The 21,765-nt window shown below is 43.7% G+C and overlaps 1 protein-coding gene across 6 annotated transcripts; it reads right to left on the reverse strand.

Moving 5' to 3' along the window:
* Positions 1 to 257: 257 nt before the first annotated feature.
* Positions 258 to 19,666, reverse strand: LOC120048108 (fibrous sheath CABYR-binding protein-like). 6 transcript variants are annotated; one of them, XM_038993820.1, is made up of 9 exons: positions 19,421 to 19,663; positions 16,449 to 16,549; positions 16,117 to 16,222; positions 14,971 to 14,991; positions 9,922 to 10,302; positions 3,880 to 4,220; positions 3,154 to 3,507; positions 2,329 to 2,377; positions 258 to 2,073 (listed from the first exon to the last, which is right to left on the reverse strand). In XM_038993820.1, the coding sequence occupies exons 1-9, from the start codon at positions 19,494 to 19,496 to the stop codon at positions 2,036 to 2,038; spliced, it is 1,467 nt and encodes a 488-aa protein (XP_038849748.1). In that variant the 5' UTR covers positions 19,497 to 19,663; the 3' UTR covers positions 258 to 2,035. The 6 variants fall into 6 exon arrangements, with proteins under 6 accessions (XP_038849748.1, XP_038849745.1, XP_038849747.1 ...); XM_038993817.1 differs by having other exon boundaries at positions 3,154 to 4,220; positions 19,421 to 19,665; XM_038993819.1 differs by having other exon boundaries at positions 3,147 to 4,220; positions 19,421 to 19,664.
* Between the last annotated feature and the right edge of the window lie 2,099 nt (positions 19,667 to 21,765).

Here is a 21,765-nt window from a genome sequence, read left to right on the forward strand (position 1 = left end):
AAAAAGTCATCGATAAATAAATTATTTCAGACACACTTCTGTAAATAGAAATGGCTGCATGAATACATCCTTTGTGATTGCTGGATAACTGCCTGAGTATTTCACCATTTTAACTATATATAGTAGCAATGAGGTTTTTGGCTTTTACTATGACAACGATAGTGAATGCTCATATATAGGACATAATTTGTCATGGTGTATTTTCAATAGCAGAGAGGTTTCAAAGTTGACACACACACAAAAAATAAAGCAGTAGACAAAACTGAAATATTCCTTTATTTCAGAAAAACAGCAATGTTTCAAATAGTCACAGTTTGTAGCCCATGCTAGGCCAGATGTACAGTGTGAAGCCATCCACTCACAGGACAAGCCACTATATGGCCCATTCAAACCCAGCCTGCAAACATTAGGACAAACACACTGAATTATCCCACTCCTTAATTAGGAATTATCCTACATTCACTTCTTATCAACGGTCTCGGTACCGTTTCAAATATGCCTAATATATCAAAAATAAAATATAATATGTGAGGAAAGTGAGAAGAGAACTAGTCCTACTACAAATATGTAGAGTATGTCTACAGTGAAAGCCTTGTATGGCCTGCTGATTATTTTAACTGGTTCTGACAAAGTTATGAACATGTATTTATGAATCTAAACTAACTAGAAAGTCATCTAATTTGAAAAGCAGAAACAAACTTTAAAAACACTTACTGAGCCATATCAAGCACTGAATTAACGTATGCCACCACACAAGCCTGAGTTTTTAAAAATTCTGCTTTCATATGGTAACAAGCACAACACTCAACTGTTTATACCAGCCTAGGAAAACATGCTATACACTCAAATCATGGCTTTTCCTATTTCAGATACAGCTTTTCACCACAATAAGCTATAGAGGGTCACTTAAATAAATGGACTATCTAACAGCTGTGTATACAATAGCCATGGTGCTGAGAAGAGAAAGGCTCTACAACAGAGGGGGAGGGAGAAAGTAAAAAGAGAGAGGAAAATGTCTGCCTTATGAAATCATGAAGAGCAACATCATGGACTACGCAACGGAGTCTAGCTTGAAGAGATCACACCGACTGTAAAAACCTGACTGATTCGTTGTTATGCTAATTTCCCAATATGAATCACATGTCTGGCATGCAACTGAGAAGGTTTGTTCAACTATAATACTGCATTAATAAAAGGTCTGTGGATCACAAGCTGGAGGAATACTGAGGTGGTAAGGTAACCTAATTGATCTGGTCTCCCAAAAACAAGTCAGTGACTCGGAAATAGAGTGATTTCCAAAAGCAGTCTGATCGCATTCCCTTTGAGTTAAATACTTGTGATGTTCACATTGGAATCAGCCCAAAGAGTTAAAACATGAGGATAGTTAAATAATGCTGGTCACATTCCTACCCGGCCATGAGGCAATTGCTGGCTGAGCATCAAATGTGTAGTATTGCCTTGGATGGTGAGAATCAGAAAACACCATTGGAGTGAGTCTAGTGTGAGGTTTCTTGGGTGAAGTAAACTATGACATACTATGCTGTGAGAGTATCTTTAGCCTTCACAGCTGCAACCATACTGAAAACTAAGAAAATAGAACTCCCATTGAGAGAAAGACAGTCTCCTTTTAAAGGTTGTGCAGATGAACCAGTAGTAAACTCCCAGGTGTTTTGTGACTGTGCGCATCTAAAAAGGTGAGAAGAGTAATGTATTGTACTATATGACTGACTATCTGCATTGTCACAGGTTCGGTTGTGAAGCCTATATAGATGGACCATTTCTAAACAGCTCCGATGTGATACTATAGGAAAATGTACCTCTTCTTGGAACAGGTGGAGTACATTAGAATAACATATCAGATGTTTGTTTCCATAAAGCAGGCATTATCTGAACATATACACAGACAATTCCCTGATGCAAGACGGGGAGAAAAGTTTTATACTACAGATAAAAATCAAGGGTAGACTGTCAGGGGTTAGGGGTCAAAGTGTGTGGAAGGGTTAAAGTGTGGGGGAAGGCACATCCCTTGTCTTCCTCAGGGTTGATATATCATCCAGGGGCTCCAAGTGCTTACTGTGATGAATAGAATGAGAAGAAAAGGTACATAAAAACACATGGCATCAAGACTGGTGCATGACAGACCAGACAGAAAAAGTAATATAAACAAGTATGCATCTAATCACCAAGGAAAAACACTATCGTTTTAGGTTACACTATGCCCAAAAAGGAAAATGTTCCTTGTGTATTGTAATCTAACCTAAACCTGTGTAGTGTTTTCCCCTGGTGAATAGATGCCTACTTAGAGAAGTGACTACAGAAGTTCAATACCTGTCAGTTGGTTCAACTGCATCTGCATCCTAAGCAGCCGTCGCTTGCCCTGAAGACCAAGGTGGTGAGATCACATTAGATCACAATACTCTGACTAACACTGAAATGGCAGTAGCCTTTCAATCTAGGTTGCAAAATGTGAGATACCGATACAGGATCTTAAATTTGATCACCCGGGTGTTGCAGGACAAAAAACTGCAAAGCAGGAAATGCAAGCGTGTAGTCTATTAAAAGGTTTAAAAAAGGCTTCTGAAGTTTGTAATTTCTTCTTAAACATTTCAGACTTAATTTGCCCCAACTAAAAATGTATCAACCCCTACCAAAAATGTCCATGAATTATAATCCACATAATTCAAATTTCCGGTTGCTGCAGGATTATTTTCTTGCTGTGAGAAACAGGTCAAGTTAAGATCCTACCTCTGTACAACTACGTGTACTAGTATGACTGGTCGCATCATTGGTAATATTTAGCTCAAATAGATAATTTTCAACAAAATCCTGAATGCCTGTGCATATATAAAGAGTGTCAGTCCAATTTTTATTTTTTATAATCTACTCATCCAACTGATCAGACATTTTTTTTACACCTTTATTTAACTAGGCAAGTCAGTTAAGAACAAATTCTTATTTTCAATGACGGCTTAGGAACAGTGGATTAACTGCCTTGTTCAGGGGCAGAACGACAGATTTTTACCTTGTCAGCTCGGGGATTCGATCTTGCAACCTTTCAGTTCCTAGTCCAACGCTCTAACCACTAGGCTACCTGCCGCTAGGCTAGGCTACCTGATCAGTTGCATCCTGTTGATTTGTCAAATTACCTGTTACCTCAGCAGCAGGGGCCTCGTCTTCGTCTGGGATAATCCTGCCGGTCATGGGGCCAACCCCCAGGACTTTGGGCCTCTTGTCTGACTTGCTCGCTCCCTCCAGCACCACGACAATGTACTCCTTAGCCGCTGGCGCCTCTTCCACCGCAGGTGCAGCGTCTGCCTCCACCGCAGGTGCAGCGTTTGCCTCCACCGCAGGTGCAGCGTTTGCCTCCACCGCAGGTGCAGTGTCTGCCTCCACCGCAGGTGCAGCATCTGCCTCCACCGCATGTGCAGCGTCTGCCTCCACCGCATGTGCAGCGTCTGCCTCCACCGCATGTGCAGCGTCTGCCTCCACCGCATGTGCAGCGTCTGCCTCCACAAGTGCAGGGTCTCCCTCCACAATCTCTGCTGCGGCAGCCTCAATTGGAGCTTCTTCGACTGCAGTAGGAGCCTCTTCTATGGGTGCGGCCTCGACTGGAGCGGCTTCTTCTGCAGCTGGCGCCTCTTCCACCGCAGGTGCAGCGTCTGCCTCCACCGCAGGTGCAGCGTCTGCCTCCACCGCAGGTGCAGCGTCTGCCTCCACCGCAGGTGCAGCGTCTGCCTCCACCGCAGGTGCAGCGTCTGCCTCCACCGCAGGTGCAGCGTCTGCCTCCACCGCATGTGCAGCGTCTGCCTCCACCGCATGTGCAGCGTCTGCCTCCACCGCATGTGCAGCGTCTGCCTCCACCGCATGTGCAGCGTCTGCCTCCACCGCATGTGCAGCGTCTGCCTCCACCGCATGTGCAGCGTCTGCCTCCACCGCATGTGCAGCGTCTGCCTCCACCGCATGTGCAGCGTCTGCCTCCACCGCATGTGCAGCGTCTGCCTCCACAAGTGCAGGGTCTCCCTCCACAATCTCTGCTGCGGCAGCCTCAATTGGAGCTTCTTCGACTGCAGTAGGAGCCTCTTCTATGGGTGCGGCCTCGACTGGAGCGGCTTCTTCTGCAGCTGGGGCCTCCACGGAGGCAGCCTCCTTGACTTCTAAAACTACTTCAGCGACTGTTGTCACCGCCAAAGCAGAGGCTGCTGCCATAGTGACTGGTGCCACTGAAAAACAAAACCAAGCGCCGATACATCACTCACACTCATGTTACGAAAAGACTCAATATCTCCAACTCAATCAACATACAGTGCATTCGGAAAGTATTCAGACAACTCAACTTTTTCCACATTGTTACGTTACAGCCGAATTCCAAAATTGATTAAATAAATAAAAATCCTCAATCAACACACACAAAAACACACACAATGACAAAGCGAAGACAGGTTTTTTGAAATTAGCAAATATATTAAAAATACAAAACAAATACATAAGTATTCAGACCCTTTGCTATGAGACTCGAAATTGAGCTCAGGTGCATCCTGTTTTCATTGATCATCCTTGAGGTGTTTCTACAACTTGGAGTCCACCTGTGGTAAAATAAATTGATTGGACATGATTTGGAAAGGTACACACCTGTCTATATAGGTCCCACAGTTGACAGTACATGTCAGAGCAAAAACCAAGCCATGAGGTCTAAGGAATTGTCTGTAGAACTCCGAGACAGGATTGTGTCGAGGCAGAGATCTGGGAAAGGGTACCAAAACAATCGGGGGAGAAGGGCCTTGGTCAGGGAGGTGACCAAGAACCCGATGGTCACTCTGATAGAACTCCAGAGTTCCTCTGTGGCGATTGGAGAACCTTCCAGAAGGACAACCATCTCTGCAGCACTCCACCAATCAGGCCTTTATGGTAGAGTGGCCAGACGGAAGCCACTAATCAAGAAAAGGCACAAGGAGTTTGCCACAAGCACCTAAAGGACTCTCAGACCATGAGAAACAAGATTCTCTGGTCTGAAGAAACCAAGATTGAACTCTTTGGCCTAAATGCCAAGTGTCACATCTGGAGGAAACCAGGCACTGCTCATCACCTGGCCAATACCATCCCTACAGTGAAGCATGGTGGCAGCATCATGTTGTGGGATGTTTTTCAGTGGCATGGACTGGGAGACTAGTCAGGATCGAGGGAAAGTTGAATGGTGTAAAGTACAGAGAGATCCTTGATGAAAACCTGCCCCAAAGCGCTCAGACTGGGGCGAAGGTTCACCTTCCAACAGGACAACAACCTTAAGCAAAAAGCAAAGACAACGCTGAAGTGGCTTCAGGACAAGTCTCTGATTGTCCTTGAGTAGCCCAGCCAGAGTCGGGACTTGAACATCTCTGGAACGACCTGAAAATAGCTTGCAGCGACGCAACCCATCCAACCTGACAGAGCTTGAGAGGATCTGCAGAGAAGAATGGGAGAAACTCCCCAAATACAGTTGTCTTATTCTCTGTAATACAGAGTACATTGTCGTGGTGCTGGAGGGAGAGAGCAAGTCAGACAAGAGGCCCAAAGTCCTGGGGGTTGGCCCCATGCCCGGAAGTTGTAGCGTCATACCCAACAAGACGAGGCTATAATCGCTGCCAAAGGTACTTCAACAAAGTACTGAGTCAAGGGTCTAACTACTTACAGTACCAGTCAAAGGTTTTGACACACCTAATAATTTCAGGGGTTTTCTTTATTTTTTTATATTTTCTACATTGTAGAATAATAGTGAAGACATCAAAACTATGAAATAACATATGGCATCATGTAGTAACCAAAATGTTATTTCAGATTCTTCAAAGTAGCCAACCTTTGCCTTGATGACAGCTTTGCACACTCTTGGCATTCTCTCAACCAGCTTCATGAGGAATGCAACAGTCTTGAAGGAGTTCCCACATATGCTGAGCACTTGTTGGCTGCTTTTCCTTCACTCTGCGATCCAACTCATCACAAACCATTCCATTTGGGTTGAGGTCAGATGATTGTGGAGGCCAGGTCATCTAGTGCAGCACTCCATCACTCTCCATGGTCCAATAGCCTTTACATAGCCTGGAGGTGTATTTTGGGTCATTGTCCTGTTGAAAAACAAATGATAGTCCCACTAAGTGCAAAACAGATGGGCTGGCTTATCGCTGCAGAATGATGTGGTAGCCATGCTGGTTACTAGTGTCACCAGTAAAGCACCCCCACGCCGCCTCCTCCATGCTTTACGGTGGGAACTACACATGAGGAGATCATCCGTTCACTTACTCTGCGTCTCACAAAGACACGGCGGTTGGAACCAAAAATCTCAAATTTGGACTCATCAGACCAAAGAACAGATTTCCACCGGTCTAATGCCCACCGGTCTATTGCTTGTGTTTCTTGGCCCAAGCAAGTCTCTTCTTCGTAGTGGTTTCTTTGCAGCAATTCGACCATGAAGGCTTGATTCACACAGTCTCCTCTGAACAGTTGATGTTGAGATGTGTCTGTTACTTGAACTGTGTGAAGCATTTATTTGTGCTGCAATATGAGGTGCAGTCAACTCTAATGAACTTATCCTCTGCAGCAGAGGTAACTCTGGATCTTCTTTTCCTGTGGCGGTCCTTTTGAGAGCCAGTTTCATCAAAGTGCTTGATGGTTATTGTGACTGCTCTTGAAGTCTTGAAATGTTCTGGATTGACTGAACTTCATGTCTTAAAGTAATGATGGACTGTCCTTTCTCTTTTCTTATTTGAGCATTTAAGAAATTTCACAAATTGACTTTTAACTAGGCACACCTGTTAATTGAAATGCATTCCAGGTGACTACCTCATGAAGCTGGTTGAGAGAATGCCAAAAGTGTGCAAAGCTGTCTTCAAGGCAAAGGGTGGCTACTTTGAAGAATCTCAAATCTATTTTGATTGTTTCACACTTTTTGGGTTACTACATGATTTCATGTGTTATTTCATAGTTGATGTCTTCACTTTTATTCTACAATGTAGGAAATAGGAAAAATAAAGAAAAACCCTGGAATGAGTAGGTGCGTCCAAACTTTTGACTGGTACTGTATGTAAATGTGATATTTCAGTTTATTTTTTAATACATTTGCAAACATTTCTAAACCTGTTTTTAATCATGGGGTAGTGTCTAGATTATTCTTTTTTTAAATCAATTTCAGAATAAGGCTGTAACATAACAAAATGTATAATAAGTCACTGTACCACACTCACCCAATGTGATGCGTTGGGCAACCGAGAAAAACAGAAGCAGTTAGCCCCCCGACACAAACTACTGCAGCATAAATACTGGAGGCTGAGACAGGAGGGATCGGGAGACACTGTGGCCCCATCCGATGATACTCCCGGACAGGGCCAAACAGGCAGGATATAACCCCACCCACTTTGCCAAAGCTCAGCCCCCACACCACTAGAGGGATATCTTCAACCACCAACTTACCATCCTGAGGCAAGGCCGAGTATAGCCCACAAAGATCTCCGCCACTGCACAACCCAAGGGGGGCGCCAACCCAGACAGGAAGACCACGTCAGTGACTCAACCCACTCAAGTGACGCACCCCTCCTAGGGACGGCATGGGGGGCACATTTTTGGTGAATAATGCAAAGCAGAAATGCATTTGACCAATGCAGGCTAGCAGACAATGGAAAGAATGTACCCACCAGAGCACTGAGTGACCGCAGGAGAATGGGTGGTGTTGAGTGGGTTAGGATGGAGCCTACAGCTGCAGAATTTCAACCCCTACAGTGGAGGCTGGTGGGAGGAGCTATAGGACAGGCTCATTTTAAGGTCCGAATGGCATGAATGGGATGGTTTCAAACATATGGAAACCACGTTTGACTCCATTCCATTGAGCCAGTCCTGCTATAGCACCTCCAACCAGCAGTGGCATGGGTGCAGATAGCAGGCATAGCAAAGAAAGGCATTGCATCGTTCCATTGAGCAGATGAGGGTACAGGAAGTGATGAAGGAAGTTTCTGGAATAGCAGTTAACTGAGCATAAATATTCCACATACAGTGCATGTATACAGTGCATGTATGCAGCACAAAATGCCTTGTAAGAATAGAAGTGTGAATGAGTCATTTCTAATGTGAATACAGACATTAAAATAGTGTATCAGAATATACATGTAAAAACCATACTTTTGCATGTTGTCCACCACCCTTTATAAAAAGAGGCCACCTCAAATAAAATGCCTTCCTGCCAAATATCACAAAGGCACACACACACACACACACCAAATGGGATAATGGTTTGATTTTAAACACATTGGTCTTGACATATTTTCACAACTAGGGAGATTCTGATTTGTGTGCTGGTCTAAAGTAAATCATTTGTCGACTCGTGGGGCAACAGTGCAGAGATGAATTAACTCGTGTCAGTGTGGTGGATTTATCCCCAGGTCCTTAATGGTAAAACTATAGTATATTAAAATATATTATAACGTTTGGTTAAAGGTGTTCGATATTTACGCAATTATCACATTTATAACATTCTGAAGGCAGATTGTCTCGTCATTTTTCCTTGTGATGGAAACCATTGTTTTGGAAAAACACTGGTTTTCTGCAGCCGAAAGCCCTACAAGCGTAGCGTATTAGCGCAAGCAAACCAAATCCAGACAAATTAAACACGGGAGGGGATCTTTCCAGTTTCTCAATACTTTTATTGTTTGGCTCGATGAAATCCCATTACACAACTACTCACTGCGTTATCCAGTTTTTAAAAAAGAGCAAAATCTGAATGACCACATGGTTGAGTTCATCAAGTTAACCTTACAAGGTCATTCCCTCAAAGTTCCAGTTTTACAGTGAAGAATAAAACACACGGCAACAGTTTGTTGTGTTACAGTAGGGTTGTCTGTACTAGCAGAAGCTATCACACGGCTGCATGAGATGTGCAGCGGGTTAGGTTAAACAAAAGCTTTTATCATTACGTCGGCATGTACCAACTCAGTGATATCTGGCAGAGAAGCATATTAAAAGAGGCTTAAAAAGTACAGTAAATGTAATATCTCCCAAATAAACCCCGAGTAGTAGTGATTGGTTAGCCGTGGACTGGGCGTACACATTACAAACAAAATAATCAAATGGCTCATTTGAGGTGTTTTCCTGTTTGTGGTTGCATGCGGCGGCGGGCCTCTGAGGCAAGGCAGGTGAGAGGTTAAAGATTGTTGAAACGCTAGGTCAGTGGAGATCGTAAACAGAATGGTGAAAGATGAGTGGGCAATGTTTGAGAGGAAGGGAGAAGGGTGAAAAGGTAGTTTGGAGGGAGAAGTGATTTGCAGCTGTGTATTTCTATCCTTACTGTAATGATACAAGGTTGAAACCATTACATCCTTAACTGTGCAAGAGATAGCATTGATGACATCACTGCCACTTTCTAAAGGGTCTCACTGTGGCGATCTGCTGTTCTCATTGGATAGGGAATTCAAGAAAAAACAGCCTCAGCAGCGAAAGCTTTTTAGTGCCTTTACCATCTCCAGGAATCATAACAACTATACTGTACACAGTCAGGAGAGACTGAACTACATAAAGTAATGAAACCCCACAAAGTCTGGAAGCTTCTAGTGTGAAGGGGGGAAATAACAATATTCTACTCAGTCTTCTCACTTTAACTTAATCAGTCATATCATTAATTACACCTCTGCCATCTATATAAACTCTAATAAATAAAATGTGTTCTTTCCAGAGAAGAACCTTTACATCTGAGGAGTCAAGCTCTAAAGTGGTTTTTGGAAAAGGTGGGATCAGTTTTAAGTGGTACTGTATTATATGGTGTGGGTAAATAGTGCACACCTAACCTTCCTCTAGTTGCTTGTCTATCAGTGTGTATGTGTGTTGGGCTGGTGGTGAAGGACAGTGTACGCGCCCGTTACTCCGCAGTAACAGCAGCCTCGGGAGCTACCTCCTCCTGTGCGGCCGTACCATTGCTCTCTGGCTCTGCCACAGCAACTGCTTCCTCGGCGATGGCGGGCACGGCAATGGCCTCTGCAGCATCCTCCACGGCCTCGGCCACTATGACCACTTCCTCTGCTGCCGCCTCTACTTCCTTGGCCACCTCAACGACCTCTTCAGCGACCTCGGCGATGACTTCAGCAGCCTCGGCGATCTCCTCCACCACAGTCTCTGCTTCTACTACAGCCACTTCCTCTACTGCTGCCTCCACAGCAGGTTCTTCAGAGACTGCCTCGGCCTCTTCAGCAGGTTCTGCTATGTTTTCCGCTTCCACAGCCTCTTCAGCTGCAGCCTCCTCTCCAGCCGCCGCCTCCTCTGCTTCCTCCTCTCCATCGGCTACTGCTTCCTCACCTGAAACAGGAGGGAGGGAAAAATGTATAAATCAGTAAAGATGGCATCGATCTATGAAGGGCACCAACACCACACTGCCCGAGTAAGCCATGCTCTACAACACAATACTCAAAGAAATAAGTGGATTTACAGAGCATGTGAATTACCCTACAGAACACCTACAATAACAGAATATTCACATAAAGTACAATTTCTAAGTTATATCTGATCATGTATAGCTCTGATCTAGTTCTGTATCCTGAGCTGCCGTGTGCACAACTACACACTCAATCATACACCACGTCACACATGCCCATGCCACTCCTCTTACCACACCTCCGGCTCATACCACACTCCACCTAGAAGGGGAAAACCCCAGCAAAGCAAATCACCGCAGAGGAGAATTCACTACAGAACCACATGCAAACCCAAAGACAGAACGGGAGGGAAAGAAGAATAAAATCGACAGAGGGAGGCAGGCAAAATTAAAGTGACTTAGTGAAGGTAGACAGGGTCAGGTCAGAGGGTACAGGGTGAGAGGATAAAGATGGCAAATCTTACCATCCAATCAAAGCTACCAGTACCTGGAAATTCCAACAATAACACAGAGACAACCAAGGTGGTTTGTGCACATTTAATTTTAAAATGTACCCATTAACATTAATCCATCCTGGAAGAGGCCAAATACAAGAGTTCATCAAATCAGAAATGGGGAAATAAGAGAAGGGAGCATCCAGCAGAGAAACTTTCAGAAACAGACAATAGTTGAATGTATGGGACGTAGCAGGAAAGTAGAAGAGATTTCCCCCTTTTCAGATTCATCCAAACAGTCCAGTAGGCTATAAAGTCCCCTGATGTGTAGGCAATTTACTTTTACACTGAAAAGAGTAAAAATAGGAGCGTTAGTGGAAAGGGAGGAAGAGAACCTTTAACCAAAATAACTTTAAAATCAGATAAAAATTTCACCATTATAGAAAATTCAAGTTCAACATCCAAGAATATGATAATCAATTCCCTACGCGATTCTCTTGCTTGTGCAATGCACTGATAATGCTAACAGTGCGTTAGCATTCTAGGTGCATAACCCCCTTAAGGGCACACTAAGATGACATCACCTGTTGTCTCTGTTTGGTAGCGAATAAAGAGCTTCTAATAAAGAGGTACAGGTTTTAAAGAGGTAAGGGGAGACAGAGGATTAAAAGTGAAAGAGAAGGGGGACACATGTTTTGGGATGGATCGTCCAATAGGAAAAGAGTAGTGTCAAGGAGGGGGACCCCCTGTTCTGATTAACAGGTATTTCAGACAAAAGGATAGGTTAGGGTCAGATAGGAGAAGCTGGGTGGGGTGGGATCAGATCGGGAAAAAATGAGTATACTTTCAGAATCCAAATGACCACCAATAAAATGTATATATCAAAGTCATCAACAGCATTACTCTTAAGTTTACCATCTAGAGAAACCAAAATATTTTGTGCAGGCAAACTCATTTCTGAACAGGTCCTTCCAAATATTACCATCAACAGTAGGTTTTACACCAACCGGATGCTTATGGTCCCCTAACAATCTTTTCTGGCATTAACCAGGTTTCCAGCCAACCTTTTTATGCACGTTAAGTACATGTCAGAATTCTTTTGACAGGCCTGATTGAAACAGCAAGTCTAAACTTTCCAAATGTCGACAAAACACGCTAGACAAGGTGGGATCTTTGTGTGTCTGTATAATTAATTTGAGAAATGGTGATAAATGCGCTTTTTTTATGAGCAAATATTGATATAATAACCATCATATCGAAGTAAACTTGGGAGTCACGCATGTCTACAAAGGGGGAGACACCCTAGACCTAAACTCCTACAGACCTATATCTATCCTACCCTGCCTTTCTAAGGTCTTCAAAAGCCAAGTTAACAAACGGATCACCGAACATTTCAAATCCCACCGTACCTTCTCCGCTATGCAATCTGGTTTCCGAGCTGGTCATTGGTGCACCTCAGCCACGCTCAAGGTCCTAAACGATATCATAACCGCCATCGATAAGAGACAAGACTGTGCAGCTGTATTCATCGACCTGGCGAAGGCTTTCGACTCTGTCAATCACCACATTCTTATCGGCAGACTGAACAGCCTTGGTTTCTCAAATGACTGCCTCGCCTGGTTCACCAACTACTTCTCAGACAGAGTTCAGTGTGTCAAATCGGAGGGCCTGTTGTCCGAACCTCTGGCAGTCTCTATGGGGGTGACACAGGGTTCAATTCTCGGGCCGACTCTTTTCTCTGTATACATCAAGGATGTCGCTCTTGCTGCTGGTGATTCTCTGAGCCACCTCTACGCAGACGACACCATTCTGTATACTTCCTTCTTTGAACACTGTGTTAACTAACCTCCAGACGAGCTTCAATGCCATACAACTCTCCTTCCGTGGCCTCCAACTGCTCTTAAATGCAAGTAAAACTAAATGCATGCTCTTCAACCAATCGCTGCCCGCCCGTCCAGCATCACTACTCTGGACAGTTCTGACTTAGAACATGTGGACAACTACAAATACCTAGGTGTCTGGTTAGACTGTACACTCTCCTTCCAGACTCACATTAAGCATCTCCAATCCAAAATTAAATCTGGAATCGGCTTCCTATTTCGCAACAAAGCATCCTCACTCATGCTGCCAAACATCCTCGTAAAACTGACTATCCTACCGATTTTTGATTTCGGCGATGTCATTTACAAAATAGCCTCCAACACTCTACTCAGCAAATTGGATGTAGTCTATCACAGTGCCATCCGTTTTGTCACCAAAGCCACCATATAATACCCACCACTACAACCTGTATGCTCTCGTTGGCTGGCCCTCGCTACATATTCGTCGCCAAACCCACTGGTTCCAGGTCATCTATAAGTCTTTGCTAGGTAAAGCCCCGCCTTATCTCAGCTCACTGGTCACCATAGCAGCACCCACTCGTAGCACGCGCTCCAGCAGGTATATTTCACTGGTCACCCCCAAAGCCAATTCCTCCTTTGGCCGCCTTTCCTTCCAGTTATCTGCTGCCAATGACTGGAACGAACTGCAAAAATCACTGAAGCTGGAGACCCATATCTCCCTCACTAACTTTAAGCACCAGCTGTCAGAGCAGCTCACAGATCACTTCAGCTGTACATAGCCCATCTGTAAATAGCCCATCCAACTACCTTATCCCCATACTGCTATTTATTTATTTTGCTCCTTTGCACCCCAGTATCTCTACTTGCACATTCATCTTCTGCACATCTATCACTCCCGTGTTTAATTGCTATATTGTAATTATTTCGCAACAATGGCCTATTATTGCCTTACCCCCCTTAGCCTACCTCATTTGCACACACTGTATATAGACTTTTTCTATTGTATTATTGACTGTATGTTTGTTTATTCCATGTGTAACTCTGTGTTGTTGTTTGTTTCACACTGCTTTGCTTTATCTTGGCCAGGTCGCAGTTGTAAATGAGAACTTGTTCTCAACTAGCCTACCTGGTTAAATAAAGGTTAAATTTAAAAAAATTACAAATATAAGGTCCTCCCACTACGACTCGGGAAAGCATGCAGTTTATTAGGCTACAGATTAAATAAGTTATGAACTTCACAGGGTGGTGAAAGTGCAAGGTGATGACCTTGATGTTCCTTTCCAATAAATATTGAGGGTCTTATTCTGGTGACATGATGATTGATGCTAGGCTGCCGTTTCACAAATTAAAATAATCTTGCTCTATTGTCCATAATAATCTCATGTAGGCTATACCAGCACTGTATCTGCGAGCGGTTGGCTAGAGCACACATGCCAATACCAGAGTGGGAACATGTGCTATATATCACAACAAAAAAATCTGAAAATGCGATGGAAACCCATTTAACTTGTTTTCTGTACATGGGAATTTAACCCATGGAAACATATGTGGTGGGAAAATCCACATTTTATTTTTGCAGACTGTTGCGAACTGAATGGAAACCTAGCTAATGACAGAAAGCCAAGACCAACTAAAGAAAACTCTAAGAGCAGAATCTGTTCTAGACCCGACATCTTATCTGGGTTTCAATTAAAATAAACGAGTTAATCTCAGACAGTTATCCTATTTACACTATGCTTTAACACATTAAAGACTAAAAATGTTAAAAGCACTTGGAACTCGTTGCTGATCAATTCATTGACTGAAGATTGATCAGATGAGGCAAATGGCTCAGGCAGTTATTAATCAGAACAGGGAGACCTTCTAGCGTGGGTGTAAGAATCGATGTGATTGGTGCTCTGCAGTGAATAACCAATGAGGATTAAGGAACCCTACGATGAGTGGAGACGTCACTAATAACCATAAAGTAGATTATCGTGGCATTTCACAGCATTTTTTTTTTTTATCACTGAAATGCAATACGTGAAGACTCCACCCATTTCTGAAACCACTCCTTTTCGCCAGCATTGGTTCTCAGAATGCGTTTTGTGAACGTGTCAAGAGGAAAACCTAGGTTTGTGAGTGTAACTATAGAGAAACAGATACATTTCAAGGCAATCAGTGAGAGAGAGTGAAAAAAAATCAAATCCATGCCAAGGTACGCTTAGTCAGTCTAAAAACTAAGTTTTATTGGTCATTCAGAAAGAGTTATTTAACAGGCTGTGAGTTCTAAAAAATTAAGGACATTAGCTATTAAAAGCCACACATAGGAACTCACCCTCCTCTTCCTCATCCCTGCCTGGAAACAGACAGAAACGCATTGTCACAGGTTTACATGTGGATTATATGGAGTGTATAAATCGTGTACATATATGAATGAGGTTGTCTTAGTAGGCATGTCTGATCTGTACCCAGTTATGATTTATGATACAGACATGGTGGGTTTTATCTTTACACACTTGTATGAGCGTGACAGCCGTGCGCTTGTGTGATATCTGTGTAGTTGGGAGTTTATGGTTATGCTGTAGCCTGCCAAAGTAAACATCCATTACCACTGGACAACAAAAGGTACTGTAATTATACATCTTATCTCAACTGTTTATACAGCAGAAGTAGTCAATTAGGGACCTCTCCCAGTATCAATACCTAACTGCCTGGCCACTGTTGGATGACATAATAGCTGGTCATATAAATAGAATGGTATTGGACGGGAGTGTGTTTGTGTTTTCAGGAAGTGATTATGGCAAAAGTGAGATGGAGTGATAGTGGGATGACTTGAGAGTGATATGCAGGGCTCCGACAGCTGCCTGGACAGCAATGACCAGAGAACGTGAGGGGGGGGCCTGGCTGGCCTGCTTGGCTAAGAGTCAATGGTGGTCTGGCCAAAACTACTGACTGCTTGTTATTGCAGCACAGAGTTGACTGGGCTGTCCCGTCTGTGTCAACAGTTATTAATACACTATGACAACGACAGGGGGAGGACGGAGACTATCAGTGTGTGTGTGAATTCTAATGAACTCAGCAGGCTGTCTACTGCAGCAGAAAGGCTCTCCCGGCGGGGGGGGGGACCGAATAGCCAGGCTATAGTTTTAGGTGCGTGGTCACTCAGTGACATTCCTTGGTCGTAAGTAGAGGATTATCCAGGCCTGCTGTCCAACAAACCCTAGCTTGGCTCACATCTCTTTCTGCCTCACTTGACAGGACGGCCGTCGAGCTGCACTGCCAACCATGACTCATGAATAGAGAGAGCTGAGGCCACTGAACTGAGGGGGTGGGGGGGAGGGGTAACAGTCGTTAGACCCCATTCCAAACAGGGTCTAATCCAATAACCTGGGAGGTGAATGACACGAGGGGTTAGTTGAGGTTGTGAGGTAAGACGATGGGTGAGGTTGTGAGGTAAGACAATGGGTGAGGTGAGACTTACTCTTGGGGGGCCATGGTTTGGGAACCCACTCGGTCTTGGGACGAGCGTTGATATCCGCTATACGGTCGGTGAATCTGGCGTGGTCTGTGGTCACAGTGCTGTATGTCTGTTAGAAGAAACAAAAGATAATTTCAATGCTCAAAATAGTTACATATTTTCCTTTACCAATGAAACACATTATAAAAAACTTTAGCCATGTAACAGAATAAAAGAGCACATTATAAAGTTAAAGGTTTATGGAAAAAGGCCAGTCTGGTATTATTTTTCCCCCTATGAGCTACGTCATCTAAACTCAAACAGATCAAAGTAAAAATTGACAAGTGTAGACTCACATAGGCGACAGCTCCAGCAAAGCCCCCACCACACAGCAGGGCGTAGATGATGTTATCACCAGTACCACCGGGGAGCGACGACATCTGTCGCCGTGGCAGTACTACAAAAAAAAAACAATAAAGGTCACCGGTTAGGTAAAGGTCACCCGGCCTTCAGAGGTAATCAGGAAACACGGTAGATGTCACAGGATATTCAACATTTGATCTTGACCCCACAAGATTGGTTTAAAAAGATTACAATAGGATCGACCTAATGCAGTGAGAGGGAAGCATGAGGACAGAGGATTTGTTGAAGCATGATCCCTGGATTTTTATTGGATTAGGTGGAATGGGTTTAGGTGTCCAGGAATATGCCTGTCAGAGCTCATTTGACTCCAACTGAAAAACAGTGGTCGGCTGGTAGAACTCCAACCAGACTAACACTAGGCAAAAGGAATAAAGTGAAATAGGCTAGTGTAAAATAAAAGTTTAGTCGAATTCTAGCTAACGTAATTTTCCTAGAAGGTCAGTGCAATAGCAATATTCAAAAGCAGGTCAAATGACCCACCACCAATATTCATCTTTCTCCTGCAGCATAATTTTTATGATAATCAGCACAAGGGGGTGCTTTGTCATTTGACATAGTTCTTTCACTTTGACTGTGCTTTCCCGGAGTGCCATTACATCGGCAGAAAAAACAGTGTAGCCAGGCGCTTTGCTTACTTACACCAAGACTTTGACCAGAGTCAGCGTTTCCTCCTAATGCTGCTGTAGGTCAGTGCCCTGCCCTCATGGCAGACAGGCACACAAACGCCATAGACACGGACAACAAAGATGGACAATCTTACACACACTTATAACACCACAAGCACACACTACTAGACGATTGTCTTTGTGACGGACACACACAACCCACGAAGACAGACATGCATATACAGCTACCGTGCAGACAGACTTGCACAAGAACAGTGTTACAGCTTTGCCACGGTGAAAATAAAATGTGTTAAGTAGCTACAGTTGAGGACACAATGTACAGCAAGTCACTCCCTGGTTTCACTCGTACAGCAAACAAGCACACCCCAAACTAACAGGAGAGCCTGCAAGCCTTTCACAATGAGTGAGCATATGTGGGGGACCAGTTATTTAGGCTCAAATTAAGTTCAGTCGAGATTTTAGTCAAGACATAACTAGTCCCATTGGAAGAGCACCAGTAGGTTCTCCTTTCAAAAAGGTACACCCCGATGACAAAACAGGGTGTGTCACTGCAGGGGGATTTTAACCCTCAAAGTTCTCATCCCTGTAATCCAATCACTGTGGCCCTACCTCTGTAACAAGGCTCTAGACCAGCTAATCTGTTCAACCCCCACTGCAGTCCCAGGGTTATAGTGGCGTGGGATTGTGATAGCACAAGTGGCCGTGGATCAATGTCATAGGATTAAGCTATGATACCCGCTCTGTGCCTAAGTACTGGTCAAGGGAGGGGAGTAGGCAGGAAGGGTCCCACTGCGATACCATGAGGCCCTTTTGTGCATGTAGAGTTGTATGCTGTACAAACGCAAATCAGGGGCCAGTGTTGCGTAATCTCCTAAAATGCCACCAATGGTGTTTGGCAGCAGGACATCAGACAAACTCATATTTGTGTGTGTGTGTGTGTCAGTGGGGAGAATACTGGAGCAAAAGCTCAAGGCATGTCATGTTGCTATCGTTGCTTAGCCCTTGGGCTATTTCTAAGAGTAGCTAAACCAGTTTCTGCAGGGGCTACAGCAAAGAATGAGCAATGCCATGGTGCCAACAAATAGTGTGTAGATTCCACTGAAAGGTGAAGCAAAATAGTGTAAGGTAAAGTACACAGGGAAACTAGGGGGGTTGATCATTTAGTATGTTTCTCTCTCAGAAGCTTACCTGTTAATAACTACCAAAATAAAAAGAAACACTTGATTAATACGAAGTATGTTGAAAACAGGTGTGGTTCCTGAGTTAATTAAGCAATTAACATCCCATCATGCTTAGGGTCACGTATAAAAACGCCCAGTTCTAGCTTATTTACGTGATTTTGGCAGTTACCTGTAGTTGTCAGCACAGCATATGGTTGTCTGATTTCTTGAATCTATGCCTAGTGAAAGTATTTTATATTAAGGTTTAAAGCGGCGTCGAAATGCAGTGAGTTACCGTTGTCTGTTCAGAAGAATGCAAGTTCATTGGTGCGTGGTCCCGCAGAGGGCGCTGTATGGTGACTCGTGCTTTTGTCCGCAGTCCATACATTGAGACGCCCGTGACACGTTCTCTACCACGTGAGCAAAAGTAGAAACCATATCTATACCACCTCCGATTTAGATAAGGTCAAATATTAAGGATGTTTAATAACAAGGTTGTGTAACCAGTTAATTGTTGCCTTCCAAGCTCGTGTTTCGTAACTACGGTTAAAATGTATCATATGCACACCTAGGCCATGCAATCGTCCTCGACAGAAAAGTGTCAAATTGGCACCGACAAGGAAACAAAGTAATTCACGATTGGAGAGGATTAAAGATTTGTTGGCACAGTCCACCACGGAGTCTGCATAGTAACAATTTCGTAACAAAATTACATGGGCACATCTCGTTTGGATAATTTGAGGTATTGGACATGGAGAACACGAGTTTCTCTTTAAAATGTGTGATGTAACGCTCCAATATCAAAATTAACACAATGAAAAGATTTAGAGCATAATTGGCCAACATTCCAATTGACCTTCACGTTCCTTGTCCCGTAAAACAGGTGCCATCTTTCAAATTTGGGATGAGACGGTTTCAGTAAAGCCAAACCACATGAGAACAAAATGTTATATTCTGAAATGTACGCATATTCCTCTACCCATAGGCTACCCTTAGCCTATACATACAGAGGAAAGAAAAGGCAACAGGGATACACAGTTGCCATCTTGTATCATGTAACGTTACAACTTTAATGTGGTAAGACTTCGCTATCATTTGAGCCGATTTTGTCATACTCACCATCTCTAGATAACTGGTAGGCTGACTTCCTTGCCAAATGCCCACATCTTTGCCAGGCCGTTCTGCAGAGAAACATCGCTATGCGCTATCCAAAAACTACCGGAGGAATGCAGCGTGCGCCGAAGCGAGGGAGGGCAGAATGAATGGCTGGAGATGACAGGGTGTGCGAGCCTGTGATGAACGAAGCAGAGCCCTATCTCACTTGCGCTTAGCACTGGATGTGTGGTAGTGGTGGTAACTTCGCGAACGAGTCGGCTCTAAGAGCCGGCTCTTGTAGGTGAACGTTGGGAGCCGGGTCGCATTTCAGAAGAACCGAATCTATTCATAAAAATATAAAACAATTAAGATATGAATAATCAAAATATTTATAGAATAAACTAATTTATTGGCTAAAACGATTTCCACCGATTTCCAGCCATTTTCGATCGTGGAGGACAGAGGTTTTAGAAATTATAGCAATAGTCTAAATCCAATGTACACAATTCCAAGCAGGAAAACCCTCTCAAAATCACGTATTCCACAACTGTACGAGAGTACACGGGCTTCAATGCGGGAAAGAGTCCAAAAAGCTACTGCAGTTTGCCTTACCACTGACTGCTGGAAAGCAAGGGTAACCACTTCTTATGTGTCTGTTACATGTCACTTCATTGAAGATTTTGATGTCTAGCTGTCTTCTGGACTGCTTTGAGTTCAGCGACAGACACACCAGAGAACTTGGCAGAGGAACTGTTGAGTGGCCAGAGCATGGCAAGTATATGTAAAAGTGGTATGTTGTTAGAGACAATGCAGCTAACAACCAAAGCCATGAACATTTTAAAATGGACCCATCATCCATGTCTTGCCCACACTATCCACCTGATTGTAAGAGATGCTCTGAAGATGAAGCCCACTGTGGACAAAGTGAAAGCAGCTGTGGAGTACTTCCACAGGACCACAGTAGGTGCTGAAAAACTAAAGTCTACACAAAGCCAGATGGGGATGCCTGAGCTGAGGCCTGAACAAGACTGCACTACAAGGTGGAATTCCACATTTTATATGTTGAAGTGGTTTCTTGAGTCAAAGGATGCCATCATCTCTACCCTGGCCACTGTCAATGCACCTGTTGATGCTCTGACCCAAGAGGAATGGGAGGTGGTGGAGGAGGTGTGCAGAGTCCTGGAACCCTTTGAGCAGGTCACTGTGGAGGTCAGTGGAGAGAGGTAATAATAACTACTTACTGTACATCATTTAATCCAGTATTATATATGTAGATGAGAATGTAGTATCAGTAGACAAACATAAACCTGAACTAATAAGTTACTGTTCTCTCTTTTCAGCTATGTGACAGGCTCAAATGATACTCCTGTGTAAGGGTCTGCAGCGAATCACAGCCAGCCGCCAGAGAGAAGCAAATGTAACCACTGGACATGTGACAGAGTTGCTGGACACCATATGTTCATCAATGGACAGAAAGTTCCACAGAATGGAATATAATCATGTGCTATCAGAAACTGCTGCACTTGACCCCAGGTTTAAGAAGTTAGCCTTCAGTGATGCCAGAGCGATTGATGAGGCACTTCAAAGAATAACCACCGCAGCAGGGAGGGGTCGTCCACTGGCTCAGGCACCAGGGAAACAGGAAGAAGAGGGATCAGATGGAGCAGAAGCACCAGCAGTAGTGCCACAAACGTATGCTGTTTGACGAGAGAGCAACTGGGGATGCAGCACGAAGGAATCCCTCAGCAGATGCCATAATGGAGGTCCGATCCTATTTGGAGGAACCCCTCCAAAGATCTGCAGATCCTCTGAGCTGGTGGAAGAACAAGGCCTCTGTCTACCCACAGCTTACTAAAGTCATGACAGGGAGACTGCATTGTGGCCAAATCTGTTCCCTCGGAGGGTCTTCTCGAAAACGGGACCAATAATTACTGGGAGAAGAAACCGCATCAGCCCCTTAAAAGTGAGGCAGCTTGCATTTCTGAATGCAAATCTGTCATAAAAGCTAAATATGGTCAGCATTGGTGTGTGCTGCTGGTTATAACATGGCAATAATGAAGAGAGAAAAGAGGGACTAGTTTAATGTTTTAAGTGGGGTGCTGTAGTTTATTTATTTATGGTGCAATATTCTATTATGTTTTTCAGATTGTATTTGTTTTGAATTGTTACATTTATATGCACTTTGTTTATATACATTAAAGTTATACTTTAAATGCACATGTGTAATAGCATCCTTTTTTACATTTCAATTTGTGGGATGCTGCCGTTTTGCACGTTATTTATTTTTCTTTGATATGGTGCAATATTCTATTATGCTGTTCATATTGTATTTGTTTTGAATGGTTAGATTTATATTCACTTTGTTTATA

The sequence above is a fragment of the Salvelinus namaycush genome, chromosome 5 (genome assembly GCF_016432855.1).
Source record: "Salvelinus namaycush isolate Seneca chromosome 5, SaNama_1.0, whole genome shotgun sequence".
NCBI classification, from domain to species: domain Eukaryota; kingdom Metazoa; phylum Chordata; class Actinopteri; order Salmoniformes; family Salmonidae; genus Salvelinus; species Salvelinus namaycush.

Bases quoted from the DNA above. Each gene is read 5' to 3' on its own strand.
- LOC120048108 (XM_038993817.1), bottom strand. From the start codon at position 19,496: ATGTTTCTCTGCAGAACGGCCTGGCAAAGATGTGGGCATTTGGCAAGG. The intron at 16,550-19,420 runs GTGAGTATGACA...TTTTTTTTGTAG, and splicing joins CTACCAGTTATCTAGAGATG to TACTGCCACGGCGACAGATG. The intron at 2,378-3,153 runs GTAACAGGTAAT...CTTGGTCTTCAG, and splicing joins ACGAGGCCCCTGCTGCTGAG to GGCAAGCGACGGCTGCTTAG.